This window comes from Neolamprologus brichardi, chromosome 8, assembly GCF_056152115.1.
Source record: "Neolamprologus brichardi isolate AB-2024 chromosome 8, ASM5615211v1, whole genome shotgun sequence".
NCBI lineage: Eukaryota > Metazoa > Chordata > Actinopteri > Cichliformes > Cichlidae > Neolamprologus > Neolamprologus brichardi.
In genome coordinates, this window is record NC_142111.1 from 9,993,493 (window position 1) to 10,012,540 (window position 19,048).

At 39.5% G+C, this 19,048-nt stretch overlaps 2 protein-coding genes across 2 annotated transcripts; both read left to right on the plus strand.

Annotated features, from left to right (window-relative positions):
• Window positions 1-2,463: 2,463 nt before the first annotated feature.
• LOC102780816 (sodium-dependent neutral amino acid transporter B(0)AT2-like) lies at window positions 2,464-11,055 on the plus strand. The gene is made up of 12 exons (XM_087845401.1): window positions 2,464-2,581; window positions 2,670-2,890; window positions 3,587-3,744; window positions 4,098-4,218; window positions 4,322-4,497; window positions 5,586-5,696; window positions 5,786-6,027; window positions 6,169-6,352; window positions 6,452-6,653; window positions 7,086-7,245; window positions 7,329-7,491; window positions 8,798-11,055. The coding sequence occupies exons 1-12, from the start codon at window positions 2,490-2,492 to the stop codon at window positions 9,032-9,034; spliced, it is 2,067 nt and encodes a 688-aa protein (XP_087701527.1). The 5' UTR covers window positions 2,464-2,489; the 3' UTR covers window positions 9,035-11,055.
• A 3,598-nt stretch (window positions 11,056-14,653) lies between these two features.
• Window positions 14,654-18,051, plus strand: LOC148101739 (uncharacterized). Its single transcript, XM_087845081.1, has 4 exons — window positions 14,654-14,684; window positions 16,129-16,339; window positions 17,267-17,416; window positions 17,822-18,051. Exons 2-4 carry the CDS (start codon window positions 16,141-16,143, stop codon window positions 18,049-18,051), a joined length of 579 nt encoding a protein of 192 aa, XP_087701207.1. The 5' UTR covers window positions 14,654-14,684; window positions 16,129-16,140.
• The last annotated feature ends 997 nt before the right edge of the window (window positions 18,052-19,048 follow it).

Genomic DNA, 19,048 nt, shown 5'->3' on the forward strand with positions numbered 1-19,048 from the left:
CATGAACTTCAACATTTAACATGCTAACCGAGACCTCTAGAGTTTGAGATGTAGCTCTTGGGTTTTTCTTTTCTTGGACAGTCTAACCTTGGGGTGAATTTGATGTTATGTTCGCTCCTGGGAAGGACTGGAGAAGCATTATTGTTCCACACCAGAAAACCGGAGAGGTCCTCCCACTTGCCGAGCAGCCGAGCGTCAAAAAATTGCATTTGATTAACAACACCTGCTGCTTTTTTTTTACCATCTTATTTCCTGTGAAAAATGATAACCACGATGGCAGGATTTCAATATTTCACATTTTTGGAATTTAATTAGAACATAAAGATTATTATTTCACACAATCGAAAGAAGTGCGTGTGTGTGTGTGGTGTGTGGTGGGTTGGGTGATGCATGATTGCACAGTGTACATGTTTGATTTAAAGGGATGAGGTGGGTTTCTCAGAGAAACTCACAAGTGGGGTGTCATAATTCATAACAGTAATTGACAAGACAAGTCCCACTTTATCCTCCAATAGAGAGGTGGGGGCGGAGTCAGTGAAGTTGGTGAGGTTGAAGCTCGACTTTGGTTTAAGGACAATTGAAAAACTATTTCAAGATCCTCTTCTATTACACGGACTTTGTTTGTATCACAAGGTATTTATCATTTATTAATTAATATGCCTAACTATTTCTAAAGTTGTAGATTTGTAGTTTATGAGTTTATGAGCGATATTAGACAGCTCTATTTAAACTTCCAAGCCGGCATACGTGGCATTTTGTGGGTCTGTACGCGTGAGAAAAATGTCGCTCCTCGCTCGGAGTAGAATTTAAATCTATTAACTATATAATCTGAACAATAACAATGTTGCTACAACCACTCACGGGCACGAAGTTCTAATCCCAGTAGGCTGTAAAAGCCATGTTGAGACTATTGCATCAGCCTCCGCCTCCTTTGTTTTCTTTTATTTTCTTATTTTGATAAAAGTGCGAAAACTGAGCAGAGACAAAAGATTTAGTGGTGGCAAACATAAAGGTAACAACTTAACCTGGATAAAGTGGTATTTCCCACGTGTTCGGATTTTAACCATCTACCTGGCATCACACATGAACACGTGTCAGTGGTGAGTTAAGGCTCTGCCTGTTATGTGCGCATTCGAGGCTCAAATCGCTAAAATCTAGGTGAAAGCTTTACCCACTGTGGGTGAAGTGGGTAAACAGCGGTGCATTATAGTTAATTGAAGTTAGACTAAATTAAAAGCCCAGTTTTAACTTTTTAACACTCCAAAGACCGCGTGTACCATAATAATAAAAAAAGAAAACATCATCAAATGTATTTGTAATTTCTACACGTCTTTAAAAAACTTTAATTATAAAATTCTTATTAAGTTTGTCATAGTTTAATATTTCTGATTTATTCGTTTATTCATTCATATTAACTTCCGTACTGTTGTGTATTTCATGATTTATTGCATTACAAGTGATGATTTTGTCTCACTTTTACTTTGAAAGTTACACAAACACACAAATGGGGAGTGGCTTCACGGCGTCGTGGCGCGAGACAGCGGAAGAACGCTGCTACGTCGTTGTAAACGGCTTAACGAAAATGCCGCGTCTATAACATAGCGGTTATAGGTCTTACTTTAGTATTTAATAATTTAATAATAGTGGTTTGAGAAATTTCTAGCATGTTACATTAAAGAAGAAATATAGAAACAGAAAAATAACTGAGCTCGATGTTGTTTTAGTAATAGTTCAGCAGCGACACGTGGCCGTTTCCTCTAACCAAAAGGAGGGATAAAGGATTATCGTCGTTGCTCTCCGTTACTTGTCGCTTTTTCTACCTTTTCGTTGACTACACCCGCTGCTTGCCAGGTGAGTTTGGCTTCACGTTAATTGTCCGTAAGCTCTCCAACAGCTGAGTCCAGTCAAATGGTCGAGGATGCTCTTAGCAATGATGCCATTGCATCAGTCCATTTACCGCGCAAAGTCACTAGAAGGGACTATTTTTGGGGCGCCTTAAGTGTTATTGAGAGTAACTGTAAGTGATATGGAGTATATAATTGGGGATTGTGTCAAGAATGATTTTATACTTACTTACTTACCAGGAGAATTCATTCATCGCCTGGCGACATAGCGGGTAACAGACAGTACAGTGCCCCATGCAACTAAGCCTAGTCCTGCCATTGATGTGGCCTAAATATTAGTAACACCTCAAGTTGTAGCATGTTTCAGTCCAGTGTTCTTTGAGTACAGCTCCCAAAATTATAATGAACAACTGCGTAAAAATGTAAAATAAACCTGGAAATGGTAAAATTAAGGAAGTTGGGGTTTTTTTTTTTTAAAGGTTTTTACTGATGTGGAAACCGAGAATCCACACAGACACTACCACACAGGCTAGATTCCTTTTTAGGCTTAAACGCCAAGGTGACAATCAAACGCTACCTAGGACTCCATTAGTTTGTAGAACTGAGGAAGCATCTTGGGTGAGGTGATGGTGATGAAACATCTTTATGAATCTACAAAGATATCTAGTCGCCTTCAACTTGAGCTACTGTGACCTGGATGTCCAAGCACCTGTACAGACAGACTTCTTTGTGGTGTCTGTATGTGAGCAGAACCTTGGAAAACAGTGTTGATTTGCATTATTAATCTGTTTGAAAAGTTAAAAATCTTTCATTTTGCTCCCTTCAATTTCAGATGGAGAAGCAGCCCTTGCCAGCTGATGATGACAGGACAGAAGCCACAGAAGTTGATGGGCTCACTGGAGAGAGCAGCCCGCAGGAGACGTCTGAGCCAGACGCCCGAGCCGGATGGAACAGTAAAATAGAGTACTTTTTGGCTCAAGTGGGATTCAGCGTTGGACTCGGCAATGTCTGGAGGTTTCCGTATTTGTGTCACCAGAACGGAGGAGGTAATCGTCTGCGACTCTTAACCACAGTAGATCACTGCCACGCACCGACTTCCTTGAAGGTTCAAGAGATCAAACGTAGTCATTTTAGGGAGAGGATGTGCAGCTTCTACTCTGCTCAGTGAAGCAGGCAAACACATGTGAAGAACGTTCACTGTTAAATGCACTCTTTTTGTTCTTCACTGTCTTTATTAGATTGTGTTTCCGTGTCTTAAACGAACACAAAACACGTTAAAATCACACCACACTACTAAAGTACAGGTCATGTGACGTGTGGCATTTCACATCACTTTGCCCCTATTTGGAAAAGTTCACTTTAAGTTACCAACAATAAGGGAGTAAAGCTGTATCAGAAGTGGGTGGTTGTGTGGCAGAGGATATTGTTTTCAGCTCCTGGTATACGCCTCTCCACATAGGAACTTTTAAAATATTATTTTGTAATGATATTCTTGCTTTCCCTCAGAAACTAATAAACAAAGTAACTGTCTTTGCATTACTGGACAAGCATGGGATTAGACCAACACCAGAAATGAAACAGTGGAGTTGTGTGTTTGCAGTTTTAGGGTGAAAGTCTAATCTGTATAAGCCAAATAGATCAAACTGGTGTTGGTGGAGGAGTATAAACTAGTATAAACATCTGCTTCTCCTTTGCACATGTGGTGTTGCTCTTTTGCTAACTGAGAGCCATTCTCTTCCCAGGAGCCTTTCTCCTGCTGTACATCCTGCTGATGCTGATTGTGGGCATCCCCTTGTTCTTCCTGGAGTTGGCAGCCGGTCAAGCCATCCGACAGGGCAGCATCGGAGTATGGAAATATATCTCACCCAGGCTCTCTGGCATTGGTTACTCCAGCTGTGTGGTAAGATAACAACTGTTGAATAATTAACCCTCCTCACTTCCTCTTCCTAACACTATCAGTTTGGGGCTGCGCAATTTACAGATGTCTTTTTGTGCAGGAAGTTTTTATGAAGGAAAAAGTACTATTTATGTATTAAAAGTTGTTTGGATAGAGTGGTATACAAAATTTGTTATTTGTTATCAAATAATTGTATTAGTCTGTCAGGGCCACATTCTCTTCTCCATCTTGAATGTCAGGACAGTTGTAGTTTATGAGAACAGGACTTTCTCTTTCATCCTGTAAGGCCTACAGCAATGCGCATACGTTCTTCTTCTCTGGTTTTAACGTATTATCTTGTTTTCAACTGTTCTCAGGTTTGTTTCTTTGTGGCTCTCTACTACAATGTGATCCTTGCATGGAGTCTTTTCTATCTCGGGAACTCATTCCAGCACCCATTACCTTGGGAGAAGTGCCCAGAACAGGGGAATGTAACAGGTAAACGCGGCGCATTAAGGTTCAAAACTCACAAAGTTGTGAGCATGAGTGGTGTCTAATGTGAGCGTTGTAATTTGATGTGTATTTTTCCTTTTCTCACCAGTAAAGGAATGTAGCAAGAGCTCTCCCACGTCGTATTTCTGGTACCGCAAAGCTCTGGATATCACAGATTCAATCGATGAGACGGGCTCTTTCAACACTTACATCGTCTGCTGTCTGCTGGCAGCCTGGACCGTCGTGTGTCTGGGGATGTTCAAGGGTATCAAGACGTCTGTAAAGGTACCAGTCCGTTCTTATTGTGTCCATTTGTTATAGCGAAGCACCTTTATTATATAAGTCTCTTCGTCAAATATCTCAGTGTTAAATGATTTATGAGTGTGTTTATCCACACTGTAATATACACACGGGTGTTGTGTGAATCACATTTAAAGGAAAAACTGGTGACTCCATTAGAAATTATGCTGGAACAGGTTTGTTTGGTAGCTTTAAAGAAAATAACTGTTTTGGAAATGAAATATTTATTCTAGTGTTTATTCAGGAATCAGCTGATTAGAAAATAACAAAAGACAAGTCCTTCATTTGTCTTGCTGAGTAACAGTGACATGCAGCGCTGCGTGCTGTTTACGTCTCTCAGTTGGGTTAAATCCCTGTCATGTGTTGGATTTCAGGGTTACTCTGAGTGACTGAATCTGTGGAATGCGCGGCTTACGTGTCGGCTGACCTCAAATGGCAAAAACTATATCACATATTTTAATATTTTTATGCGGTTTATGTGATCATGTGGTTCAAGTCCAAGAATTTTGTCTTGCCTACAGTAAACACATGATGAGGATGATATGTTTTGCTGTATACTGTGTTTTGTGTTTTAATGCTTACGTCACTCACTCACTCACTCACTGAGCTCATATCAGATGATTCCTGCTGTTTCTATCATCAGAGCCATATGTTTTTGGTGTGATAAGCACAGGCAGGCAGCGAGGGAGGCCCAGTTAAAACTTTTGGTCTTAATAAGACAAATTTGTTGGCACATATCAAATAAAGCCAGCAGTTAAAACCTTCTGTTTGCCAGGGGCAGCCAATCAGGAGACAGTTAACTTAAAGGGACAGGAGCTAAAACTGCTTGTTTCAGTCACAGGATGAACTAAGGGGCTGAGTCCCAGTGCATGATGAATAGGGGTTATATTTGAACTGTAAGCATAATAAGTCTGTTATTAATTTCTTATGCAGTTGTAATGATGCAGTAAACAAAGTTTACACGTCTGTAAATAGCTTTTAATGTTTAAAACCATGCTGATGTCTATACTTAATATAATGTGTTTATTATGATGTGTTTTGCACACAGGTAATCATTCTTTCTGCTTCCCTAGGTGATGTATTTCTCTTCCATCTTCCCATACGTGGTGCTGTTCTGCTTTCTCATCCGAGGGCTCCTGCTGGATGGAGCATTTGAAGGAATCGGCTTCATGTTCTACCCCAAGGTATCGGCAGATAAAACGTCTGGTTCAGTGTAGAGAAGAGAAAGAGATATAAATAGTTCTTTGACACAGCTTTTGTTTCTGCAATGCAGTTGGAAATCTGGGCAGATGTGCAGGTGTGGCGGCAGGCAGCTACGCAGGTTTTCTTTGCGCTGGGCCTTGGCTTTGGGTCCATTATTGCCTACTCTTCCTACAACCCCAGGAACAACAACTGCCACCGTGATGCCTTCACCGTCTCCTTCATAAACTTCCTCACATCTGTGCTGGCTACTCTGGTGGTCTTTGCCGTGCTTGGTTTCCGAGCTAAAAACAAGGTCATGGAGTGTGTAGCCAGGTATGTTTCATTATAAGACTAAAATGTGTGTTTTGCATGTACAGTGTCATGAACACTGTTGATGTAGCTGAGGGAAATTGTGTTTGGATTTTCAAAATCAGAAATGTAATATTTTTCTGTATCCTGTTGTCTTTTTTATAGCAACTTGAATGACCTGTCAAAACACTTTCACGACGGTCTTGTGCCCAGTAACGTGATGCCACCGTTTAACTACTCTGATCCCAAATCTGTGGCTCTGAAGGACTACAGTAACTGGTATGAACAGTTTAGCTCTATGGTGCCTGGCAATTTAACAGACTGTGACCTGGAAAAAGAAATGCAGAAGGTAAACATTACGCTTCTTAGGCTAGTTTCAGTTTGCTTACGTAGATGATGTTATAATTGGCTTGCAAATCATGATGACTAAAGCTGTGTTTATGTTCAGGGTGTGGAGGGAACAGGTCTAGCTTTCATCGCCTTCACAGAGGCCATGACCCTCCTACCTGGCAGCCCTTTCTGGTCCGCCCTCTTCTTTCTCATGCTACTCAATCTTGGACTCAGCACCATGTTTGGCACTATGGAGGGCATCCTCGCTCCCCTGAGTGAACGCTTCAAATGTCTGGCGAGGAACAAAACCAAGCTTACAAGTAGGAACCAGTTTTACCTCTTCTATTGTTTCAAAATTCATGCATGAATCAAGGCAGTCGAAAAGATTGGTCGTTGACAGCTGTTAAACTGCACATCTGTCAATACTATAAAGCTGCGTAGCCACTGTACGCAATTGAGACTGAAGAGACTATCCAATGAGAGGGAAGAACGACTGTCATATAACTTGGTATTAAATACATTAGATGGTTACCCAGGCAACCAGAGCCTGAAATGTCAGAAAGTGACCAGCCTTCACTTCAAAGTGACAAGTGAGGCGTTTCCAGTGTGTACATAGCTTCAGACTTTGAATCTGAAACTGATGTCCTTTAATAACATTTTGATGTCATCCACTGAGTTCTGTTATAAAGGCTCTATGCTGACATTAAAGAAGATGTTTTTTTCTCAATAACAACATGTGTGTCTTGTTGCAGTTGCCAGCTGCATCATTGGCTTCCTGCTTGGCCTGCTCTTCACTCAGCGCTGTGGGAACTACTTTATGATGATGTTCGATGATTACTCTGCGACGCTGCCACTCATCATCGTGGTGGTTTTTGAGACTTTCAGTGTGTCTTGGTTGTATGGAGCTGATAGGTGAGGTTTCTGATTGTGGCTAAGTGAGGTGTGTTTTTTAACCATAAATCTCACCTGTACTTTTTTTTTCCTTCTCACTAAAGATTCCTTAATGACATTGAAGCAATGCTGGGCTGGCGTCCCAGTGTTGTTTACAAATACCTGTGGAAATACGTTTGCCTGCTTGCTATGCTTGGGCTGCTCGGAGCCACCACTATCCGCATGTTCCTGTCTCGCCCCACGTATATGTCATGGAACCAGGAAAAGGTATCAAGTTATTTATTAACTTTATAAAAGTCTTGAACTACACTTCATTTCCTTATGAGAAAGAAGTGCAAGAATTTATTGAAGCATCTGCAAACATACATGCAAACACAGTATATAAGGCAAAGACAATGTTTACAACTCTAACAGGCTTGAAAGCAGATATTTAATATGTCCACCTTCATCACAGCTAAGTTAGGAAAGCTTTTTCTGTAATGTCTTTAAGTCTTCAGGAATAGTTCTTCAGACTTCTTGAAAACTACTCAAAGCTCTTCTTTCGATGTTGCCTTCCTTTTGTTCTGTTCTCTGTCAAGATGATCCCACACACTGCTATAAGAATGTGGAATCCATGACTGATAGTGTTTCACTGTGTGTTTTTGTTTGGAATCACTGTCAAGCTGAAAATTTAAACCCTTCATAAGACTTGCTGAAATTGATTTTTTTAGCATTAGACAAGAACTGGACTTGGCTCAGCCTTTTCTCCCCATTTCTCCTCCTTAAGACACATTTTCACTGAGACAATTTCTGATGAAACTTTGGAAAACACTAGATGGATTAGCTGAAAGGCCAGGCTCAGTTCCTGTATCAGATATTTCCCCCCCATTTGTTCAGGACATTACTTTCAGATATTGCTCATCTGCTGTTGATAGTTTTTTTAGGCCTGTCGTTTCTTCTTTGTCCACCACTTGTCCGATTTCTTCATTTGTTAAAGAGCACACCGAGCTGAGAGTTATTAGCTCTTTGGGAATCATATTGTTGTCTTTTTTAAGCCTGTTGAACTGTTATGTTTGGCATTTTTCAAAGGATTAGATAAAGAAATGCAAAAAATGGTGTGTTTGCCACTGTTTGCTAGTAACAAAGTGCCTAGAATTTAAATTTGTTCTTTGCTAAATTGTCTCTTATGTGTCGACACAACACAGTGGAGTGACTTTTTTATGCTTGAACAGTTCATGGTCTGTGTTAAACGGCCAGTGTGCAAAGACAAGCTTTGAAGGACGTTAAAAAAGCCTGGAGAACTATTGCTCAAGACCACTTTAAAAAAAGTATAAGAACGTCTGGCTCGTTGGAAGCAAAACATGAAGAAATGAGGGGTGGCTCCAGTCTACTGCAGAGTAGTTTAGAAAGATATGCACTTTGTGATTGCAGGAAAGAAAACAGCAGTTTAAGAAGAGATTTTTGCATTTGTGCTTTGTTTTATTTGGAGTTTATTTTTAATATCCTGAAGCTCAGTTTATTGCTATCTTTCACAATACACTAAAGCTCTTAACTGTTTAACTTCCTGAATGATTCATTTGATTTGATTTTTCAGGCTTCTGAGGAGCATTTGGAATATCCTGACTGGGCTCTGGCTGTTTTGGCTTTATTAATAATATTTGCCACACTGCCCGTGCCAGTGGGCTTCATCCACGCGTTTCTACAGAAGAGAAACACACAAAGTAGGGATGCAGAGAATGGTCACTACAGGATGGTTAACACTGAGGAAACTGCTATGACCGACTTTTCAGCACTGGAACATAGGAATGGGGACGCTGCTCCAGTTTCCTAAACCCTCAACAAATGGGCTGTATTTAAGGAGAAGGAACTTATCAGTGATATATAAGCTGATGTATTATAAAGGGACAGTAATTTTATTACTGAGCCTTGCAGTTACCTCACTTGTTTAAAATCAGAAACACATCTACATAATGCCAGCTGTTAAACTGCATATCCGTCATGGCCTCTGTGAAGGCGGTGAACTACATTAAAAGAGGAAGTTAAGCAAGAAAGATGAGCCACAGTGAGCTGCACAGCTTCTCTGCTGTTGCTCACAGAATGATGGAAGAAGCTTGATTGTAATCCAAGGTCTTCACTAACAGGACATGAGTTCCCAGGAGTCTGACCTGTAGTATTAAACGATGTTTTCTGTTACTGCCACTAATCACAGATGCTGCCAAATTAGTCAGAAATATTCCAAACGGCCATTTTAATATTTTCCTTTCTTTTTAAACTTTTAAAGTCAAACTACATCTAGATGCTAAAGATGCTCCAGCAGCTTTTAAAACGTTTGTAGTATGGAGCAGATAATTTATTGATTTGTGAAAACTACTGGGTAAAATTTCCATTAAGTTATTTTTTACCAAAGTTAGTGTCCAAATAAGCAAAAATATGCTGTTAATATAAGCCATAAATATTCTATGATCAAAGCCAGTGTTGGTAACCAGGGTTTGGACCACCAGAGCCTCTGCTCCTGACCACTGCCCAGTCCACAATGTATGGAACCCCACAGCACCTCCTGCTGGACCCCTCACTGAGGACAACTTTGCTGTGGGGGAACGTACGAGGGGCTATATTCCTAATGGGTGTTCAACTCTACCGTGGCTAACAAAGGGAGTGAGACAAAGGAGGCCTTGGGTCAGATCTATGAGACAGAGGAAGTGTTTGGGGAGACGGACAGAGGTCTGACCATCTCTGCTATGAGCTGGGCAGCAGCCCCTGAAACGCAGCTCCAGAAACGGCAGAGGATGATAAACATCATGTCATCATGTTACAGTTGTTTTGTTAACGTTGTTACATAGTTAACATTCATTTACATCGTCCTTTCATTTTCATAGTTTCTCTTCTTTCTGTTGGTCATTCATTACGATAACCTGTGAATTGTGATTGATCATGAGCCGGCTGAGCTACCGCGTCATTAACCTGTCACTGCTGTCTCTGTTGAGGTCAGACTTGCAGCGACTGCTAAATATTTTCACTGTATGTTTATATTTTTCCTGAGCAACTTGGATTAATACCTACAGTACAACACAGTGCAGGTTTACTATCACGTTTACTCCAGAAATGAGTCGCTTTAGGTACGTATGCTGCTGTTCAGCACAGCATGACCAGACTCTGTGTTTGAACTTGATAGGACATTATACACTACGTAAGCAGGTGTAGCTGCTCAGGTTATAATAAACATGCAGACTAGCATTATTTGTTCAAAGAAACAGCCGATAAGTGTGTGGTGAGGTTTTTATGTCCTCTGTTTTTTAAACTCCTCGGTAACAAAGCCAGTACAAAACAAAATCTGCACATCTGTGTATTTAGAGTGCAAAGACTGACTGAAGCTGTTGTCAAGTGACATCATGCTAATGCAACAAAAAGATAAAAAGATATTTATATCATGTGTATGTATGTAAATGGTACATGTAAAATAGTTTTTATTGCTAAACATTTGAGTAGTTTTTTTGTAGTTGTAAATGGGAAATTGCCTAAAGGATTTTTTGTGTATGTTTTTTGTAAAGATTAATATATTTTTTAGACTTTATTGCTCTGTGATATCGTCTCACAGCTGCAGTGTGTTTTCTGGTGTAGTTTTTCAGTTTTTAGCAGGATATAGTTGAATTAATTGACTTGATGGATCATTAATTTATCCCGGGTGCCTTTAGCTCTAATAGGGCAGAATGAACAAACTGTTAAAAGCATCCCAGCATTTGTGTAATTTTAAAAACATTTCTTTTGACATTTCAGTAATGTTCAAAATGTATGTAAGATACTATTGTTGTATTATTTGTTGCTGTTCTTTTCTTAATAAACTTTAGCATCTCATTCGTGTTTTAAAGTTCATAGTTTTGATAGTTTCTGCTGTCCTGTTCTTTACTAAAACAAGCTCTTTCCACTACCTGCTGGGTGTTGCTGCCCATCAGCACAATTATTTTCCTGGGAAAGTTGAAGCATATCGAGACCTGCCGAGAGGTAAATGTCTGTGCAGCTATAACAAAAATGATACAACGACAATATGAACATTTGTTTTTCTTACAGCCAGCAGAGCTTCTGACTCTTTCCAGCTGTAACAGAAAGAAAGCACATGATACTTTTTATTTTCTATAAATCCCCAGCAGCTCATTTACAGGAGTGCAGGTGAAATGAAACATGAGGGAATGGATCTATTGTAGCTTTTGCTTTCAAATCTGTTTTGTCAGATAAAGAGAACAGTCAGTGCTTTTCTTTGTTTTGTTTCTGTCACGTCTTGGGGGGCGAGCCGTGTGTGAATTATTCACGGACCCAAGATGCAGACTGCTTAAGTAGTGAGCTTTATTAAGATCAAGACGAAAACAAACAGGAACGTGGTGGACAAAAACCAAAACCTAAGAGTAACCTATACTGGGAAAAGCTAAGCAAAAACAAACCTGAAACCTAGAGACATGAAACAGATGCAGGGAGACGCACACAGGACACCAGAGGGAGCTACGCAGACAAACCAGCAACGCACACGAGAAACACAGGGCTTAAATACACACAGGGCAATCAGTGAATGGGAAACAGGAGGGAGGCACGGCTGGGAACAATTGGACATAACGAGTCAAAGGGAGTAAAACTAGAAACACTGACGAGAGACACGAACCTTCAAAATAAAACAGGAAACACATCGACTGAACACAACACACACAAACTTAACACAGACTGGGGGACACAGAGCACAGGAACATGAAACGTGAAAAAGGAGAGTACAAAAACCCAGAATAAACAAAACCACAGAATGATAATAAACTAAAACACAAACACGGAGTCACAGACTCCGGACCATGACAGTTTCTCTTTCTTATCTCTCAGTCCTTGAATAGTCTGAGAGTTCTTGCAGGGCTGCAGGCACGTTAAGGTTCAAACTGCTTAGATCAGGGGTGGAGAATTCCAGGCCTCAAGGGCCGGGGTCCTGCAGGTTTTAGATCTTACCCTGGGTCAACACACCTGAATCAAGTTGAGGACGTAATCTAGCCATTTAAATCAGCTGTGTTTGATCTCCTAATATTCAGAGTGTAACTATACATTTAAATCCTGAAAAAGAAGTGCAATTTTCCTACATGGTAAATACATGCTGCAGTGAAAGTGAAAGAAGTCTGTCAACATGCATCTTTAAACATTCATTGTAAGAAATAAATATAAAATGACAGAAAAAGTTCTGTTAATTCATTGCCAATTTGGTCCGAAATTTCTATTATAGATAGTGAAAAAATGGGAACTTTCTGTCATTTTATTGTTCATCTACATCTTAATCGTCTTGGTGTCGTATGAATGATGTCTTAATCGGTAGGCAACACACAAAAAAAATTCACCTTTTTAAAATCAGTCCAGTGGGTCTGATTGGAGTGTTTGTCTTATGTTTGACACCTCTGCTCTGCCATTAGTGCATTTACTAAAAATGTCAAACAAACTTGAATTTCTGTGACCTTAAGGTAAAGGTTAAAGGTCAAGTTTTCTGAAAAATCTTGGGAACACAAGTTAATGAGTTTAAACAGACCTTTGACAAAAACAGGCAATGAAGTTCAGACACTGTGTGGTGATGTGTGCTGTCCTGATAATACATGTAAGAACAGACTGTGATTAAGATTAAGAGCATTCATACATTAAGACTTAATGAATTATGTTTGCCTGTGGTGACACAGGTAATTCAGAGGCGACCTGGCAGGCATGTGCTCTACAACTTGTACTTCATAAAGACATGCGCCCCCTGTCAGGAGGCTGAGGTGTAGCACTTGAGGCTACCAGTAGTTTTATTTCATTTCAACTTTTTCTATTGTAGCTCAGTTCAGATTCTGTTTCCAAAGTACATTTTCTTGTTTTATAATAATATATAATATAAATATTATTATTTTAAGTTCACAAAATCATTTCATTTTGCTATATTTTTTCCAAAAGCCTAGTTTTCATTTTTATTTTAGTTGACTAAAGTGTTTCGTTTTTAGTTTAGCTTTATTTTTTTATAATAACTTTGTTAATCATTGCAGTATATCACACAGTCAGTTAAACTTCGGGAATATCAGTTAGGAAGCATAAACCATAGTGACTCCATTTCACTTGATGCACTTGAGCGACTACAACAAAACAGTCTTTAAAATGTTTTAGCAGGTGCTGGACACAGACGATCTTCCTGACTGATTTCTGCTGAGGACTCAACTCAGCAACAGGAGCAGCAGTATCTGGTCTTGCAGGAGGAGCAGTGCCGGTGTGCATACCTCTCTAGACAATGATTGACCCACTGCCAAACCGGTCATGCTGGATGATGTTTCAGGGAGTGCTCTGCCGTATGAATCATGAATTTGCTCTCATCTGTGAAGAGAACAGCATTCCTTGGCTGGACTGAAAGCTCTGGTGTTCTCTGGTGAAAGCCAGTGAAGCTACATGGTGGTGCTGGGCTGTGATCGCGTGTCCCACTAATGGACGTTAAGACCTCGTGACACAGTCATAGAGTCTGTTTCCCACAATATGGTCTGAAACTTGCACACGAATAGCCTGCTGAGGTCATTTTGTGGCGTTCTAGCAGTGCTCCTCCTTTTCTTCATCACACAAACGAGTACATATCGGTTCTGCTGCCCGGTTGATGCCCTTCTGCTGCTCTGTCCAGCTACTCTAGTGTGCTGGCCCATCTCCTTATTTCCTCCACACTCTTGAGAATGTGCTCAGAGACACAGCAAACCTTCTTGTGCCATGATAGAGGAGCTGCACTACCTGTGCTACCTGAGTGTGCTGCAAAAACCATTTCATCCAACCAGCAGCAAAAAAAGAGACACAGCTCTGAGCTGTGACCAAACCAGGCTCACACAGCTGCTGCTTGGATCACGAGGGGCAACCAATCAGGAGAAAGTTGGACTGAAGGGAATAAAAATTAGCAAATAAACTAAGGCGTAAAGGCGTATGAGAAAAATAAACATTATAATTAACTGTAAATCATGCAAAGCAACTCATGTATGAGTTAGAAAGACAATGTGGAGCTGGAAGCAGGCATAATAACTCCACCTTTATGATTGTACATTATTTAGCATCTGTCTGAATCACTACAGATGATGAAAGAATACTTGAATTTCACAGACACCTTTTTAATGTTCATATTTGTCCAGACTCTTCCAGACTTTGTGCATAGCAATAGTTTCAATGCAGTTCTGTATGATTTATGGAGTTACTTTAAAAAATATCTATTAGAGAATAACACTAGCAAATAGATTGATATTTTGAACTTTCACAAGTCATAGTAATGGAAAAAAGATATCTGTGTCTACCTGAACCTAGCACTTGCTACATGTATATGCTTGGGCGTGCTCACGTATGTCCCCTTGGAAATATTCAGTGTCTGGGGACTTCAGTTGTCTTGGATGCAGTCTCAGCTCAGTTGTTGAGAGAGGCAGGGGGGAAGGGACCAACGCCCAACTCTGAGAAAAACGGCAGCCTTGCTTTGACCTCAGGTAAGCACAGATAATTTATCTTAAATATTATTATTTTGTCACAGTAAGTGAATATTTGATAGACAGTTAAATGGTTCCAGATATGTGTTGTTAAAGCAGGAATGGGTCTGGTTTACAACATGAAAATTATTACTGTAGAAGAAAGCATCTGCAGTTCTCTTTTGATCATTTGAGTTTGTCACCATAACTGTTGTACAATGCACAGTATTGCGCAAAAGTCTTGAATTATCCCTAATTTCTTTTTATTTTGCTAGGAAAATTGGAAATAGTTGCAGTAATCTACTGAAACACTTGCAAACAAGTATACAGAGCACAGTTTGTACAATTCAAATGAGTGTGAAAGCCAATATTTGGCTTGGACACCTTTATTCTTCAACGCAGGCTGAAGTTTTCCTGTAATTTCTTTAAGTATAGTCTTCAAGAATAGTTCTCCAGGGTTCTTGAAGAACATTTAAAGCTCTCCTTTGAATTTTGGCTACCTTTTGTTCCATTTCTGTCAAAATGATCCCACACTACTTCAATAATGTTGAGGTCCGAGCTCTGGGGAGGCCAATCCATGACTGATATTGTTTCACTGTGTGTTTTTCTATCCAGTTATGCTTTGGCAGTATTTCTGGAATCACTGCCATGCTAAAAAAATGAATGCTCCATAAAACCTGTTTCCTGATTTTCAGACCAGTTCTTGTGTGGTTTGGCGTCCCTCAGAATTTATTCTTTTAGGTTTGGCACTTTGTCTGTTCTTCAATTTGTCCTCAAAAGTCTCCTCAAAATTCTTAAGCACATACTGCAGATCATCTGCCAAGTTTTTAACCAATAACACTGAGAATCCCCCGTTTGGTGCAAAAATACAATTTTATGCCTGTCAAACTGTTTTAGCCTTGGCATTAAAAAAAAAGATTAAACTAAAGAAATGGGAACAAATTAAAAACTACTAGTAATAAAGTGTTAAAAGATTCAGTGTAAGTTGTCTGTTATTTGTAGACAAGACACTAGATCATTCACTGAGTCATGTGCCTTTTTATGGTTGAATGAGTCATAGGTCACTGTTAAAAGGCTTGCCAAATGAACAAAAACAAAAAAACACTCCATTGAAAATGGTCAAGTACACAACTGGACTGAAAGTGAGTGAAAAACCAAAGAAAAACTTTGAAAGACCTTCAGAAAGCCTGAACAACTATTGCTCAAGAAACCAAAACATAAACAAAAACAAGACATGATTCAACACTTTTGCACAGTAATGTATATGTTTAACTTTTAACATGTGTGCGTGAATGGGTGGATGACTGGATGTGTAAAGCGTTTTGGGGTCCTTAGGGACTAGTAAAGCGCTATATAAATACAGGCCATTTACCATTTTATTTACCATGAGTAAGATGCAGATTAATGAAGCAAAGGTTTTGTGTTTTATTATTATTTTTATTATAAGCATTGTTTTTATTTGTAGGTGTACTCATAGATGACCAACATGGCGTGCCTGGCGGCTCTGTGTCTGCTGTTGATATTTCCACTGAGCAGCTCCCAGAGCACGCTGGAGTCTGAGCAGAAAATCAGCGCCCATAAGGCCCCAGGAGCAGCTCCTCCTCCTCCTCCACCCCCACACATAAGGGACCTACTCCAAAAGGAGGAAACCAATAATTTAAACGCAATGCGGACTTGTAAGTGTGTAAACACTGGTAAAGAGAGCTTCACATTCACTGCCATCCAGCAGTGAGACGAGATAATTAGTTAAAAATTGTACCATGTAAATCCATGTAAATTCTTCCTTTAAAAAAAAACTTGAACAATTTTTTGTAATTAACTAAGTACTACTCAAAGTTAGATATATACTTTTCAATAGGAGTGTATGGCCCTAATATCATCATGATATCACCTTTGGTTAGGGTTAATAGGAAAGCATCAATATGAGCCATGTCAGGCTGGGCAGAGCACGTGTGCAGGATTACACCGTAGTAGGGATCACTACCTCAGTTCAAGACAGACAGGAAGAAAGGGGAGCAACAGCAATGACCAGCCGAAGGTTGTTTGTCAGCTTCAGTCTGCACTTTAATGCATTAACACTGCAGTGTTCTGTGTGAGTACATGGAAAGTTCAATGTTTTCAGTAAGAGCTTACAGACTGCAGATTGATCCATGCTACGATTAACTGAAGTGCTGTCAAGTGCATTTCAAGTTCACTCCACTGATGTTTTGGAATATAAAAATATTACATTTTCTATTACAATGTGATGCTGCTTATAGTTTAATTAAAAAGTACAGGCTGACTAGTTTGGACAACACAGAAGAGTTTACATTAACTTCAAGTAATTGGAGAGATGGAAGAAAGTTAAGTTATACCCACTGAAAATATTTGAGTGGCTCGGTTTGGACAGCTAAATGTAAAGTGTTTATAATCAAATGGCACATGTATTGTTTGGAAAATTAGACTTCTGGTAACTTTTTAGGATTTTTATATTGCAGTTGCTTGAATTTGCAATATAAATTGCAATATATTGCTTGAATGCTGAATTCCTGTCCACCTCAATTTTAAAAGGATTTTTACGTGAAAACTCTGATGAGCACCGTCTTGTGTTTGTGCCTCTGCAGATGCCCTTGTAGACAAAGATAACGCCAAAGTGGGTTTGTTCATCGCAGCAGCCATGGGAACATTTGCTCTGATGGCTGCAGTCTACTGCATCTACAATAAGTTCTACACCAAACAGCAGTACATGCACACCCAGCTCAACAATGACCCAGGTAGCTTTGATTGTTTCTGAGGTAGAACCATGTTCAATTTGAGTTGGAAACAGAAATGATCAGAACCTGTGTGGCAGCATGTGAAACTATTCCTGGGAGACTGTCAACAGCAACACTTATAAGACACTTATAAATTATCATCAGCGGGAAAATAACTCTCTCATATTTTCTGTCTGATTTGTTGATAGCAAAGCACTTCCTGTTTGCTGCTATTTAGAGGCAAAGTGATGCTTTAGTGTGTGGAAATGCAAATCTGTAATTTATATATTATATAAACAAGACTGATTATGTTTGATTTTCTGTTGTTTTGGAGTCTTGTCCTTACATTATCTTAAGGCTAAAATCTAAAAAAGCTTTTCTATTTAAAGAAAACTTTTAAATGTGCATCTTATTTTCTGTCTGCAGACACAGACTCCCTGGACCCTCCCCCCGTGTTCTTTCACGCCTCCGTCAGCTCCGGTGTAATGGACCTGCAGAAATCCGGTTACGGCTCCCTCTCGGACACTCCGTCCATAATTTCTGTCCCACCCAGTTTGTCCCCTCCTCCGTCTGCCATGCCCCTGCCTGCCCTCTTCCTCTCCTCTCGCTCTCTTAGAACTATATCAGCAAAGGATCTGGAGAAGAGATACATATGACATGCTTGTGTAGGTTGCTGCTTTTGAATGATGGATAAGGGAGTAGTTGCAGTTATTTGAATGTTTGTGTTGTTTTTTTGTACACATAGACTCATTTTTGATTTTACTCAAAAGCAGTAATATAAAGAGGAAACTAAGGCACAGCTTAGCGATATAATATATGGCACCTTCACATCCAGTTCTGTTAATGTTAATCATGACTTCCTTTACCCTCACTGCCCATTATTCTCATTCACAGTCATATTCAATTCAATTTCAATTCAATTTTATTTATATAGCGCCAAATCACAACAAATGTCGCCTCAAGGCGCTTCATAGATACAGAGAAAATGCATGAACTGTAGTCATTTTTGCCGTGTTTTTGTTTATTACACATAATAAACTAGATATTTCAAAGCTGCACCACCCTCTAATTAGAAAATAAACTCTCCAAATTTAAAAAAAATATGTCTTTCGAGTTTTGTGATAAACAATTACAGCTCCATTAATTACTTCATGAGCTGCAGTGCAAGTTTAACTAATGACTTAAGCAAAATAAACCTAACACGCCTGATTTAATCTGTGCATGTTAAAGGAATACAGACTCTTGGACTGGGAAAGGTGTTTTGCCTCTTTAAAACTATTTTGACTACTGTTTTAGAATTGATGTTTTATGTATAATACTTTATATTTGATGATTTTGAAAATATAAAGTTAGGTACATCTTTGATATTTAGATAGTAAGAAGATTTTCTATAGTGTCTCTGCACACCACCACAGTGGTTCCTACATCAAACAACCAAGATGTGATTGAATTGCAGACTTTCGGCTTTAATTCAGGGGTTTAACAAACATAAATAACATTACACTTAGGAAATTCAAGCCAAACAAAGTTCAACATTTTCAGAGGCTGAAGAATAATGACAGACTTTTAAGCAGTTTTCACTGGAACAGTCAAAGAGATGCTGATTAATATGAAGGAAGCCATTGTTGGGTTGGGAAAAAAAGCCCAAATAAA

Bases quoted from the DNA above. Each gene is read 5' to 3' on its own strand.
- LOC102780816 (XM_087845401.1), top strand. From the start codon at position 2,490: ATGAATCTACAAAGATATCTAGTCGCCTTCAACTTGAGCTACTGTGAC. The intron at 4,219-4,321 runs GTAAACGCGGCG...TTTTCTCACCAG, and splicing joins AGAACAGGGGAATGTAACAG to TAAAGGAATGTAGCAAGAGC. The intron at 6,028-6,168 runs GTATGTTTCATT...TCTTTTTTATAG, and splicing joins GTCATGGAGTGTGTAGCCAG to CAACTTGAATGACCTGTCAA.
- LOC148101739 (XM_087845081.1), top strand. From the start codon at position 16,141: ATGACCAACATGGCGTGCCTGGCGGCTCTGTGTCTGCTGTTGATATTT. The intron at 16,340-17,266 runs GTAAGTGTGTAA...GTGCCTCTGCAG, and splicing joins TTTAAACGCAATGCGGACTT to ATGCCCTTGTAGACAAAGAT. The intron at 17,417-17,821 runs GTAGCTTTGATT...TTCTGTCTGCAG, and splicing joins CCAGCTCAACAATGACCCAG to ACACAGACTCCCTGGACCCT.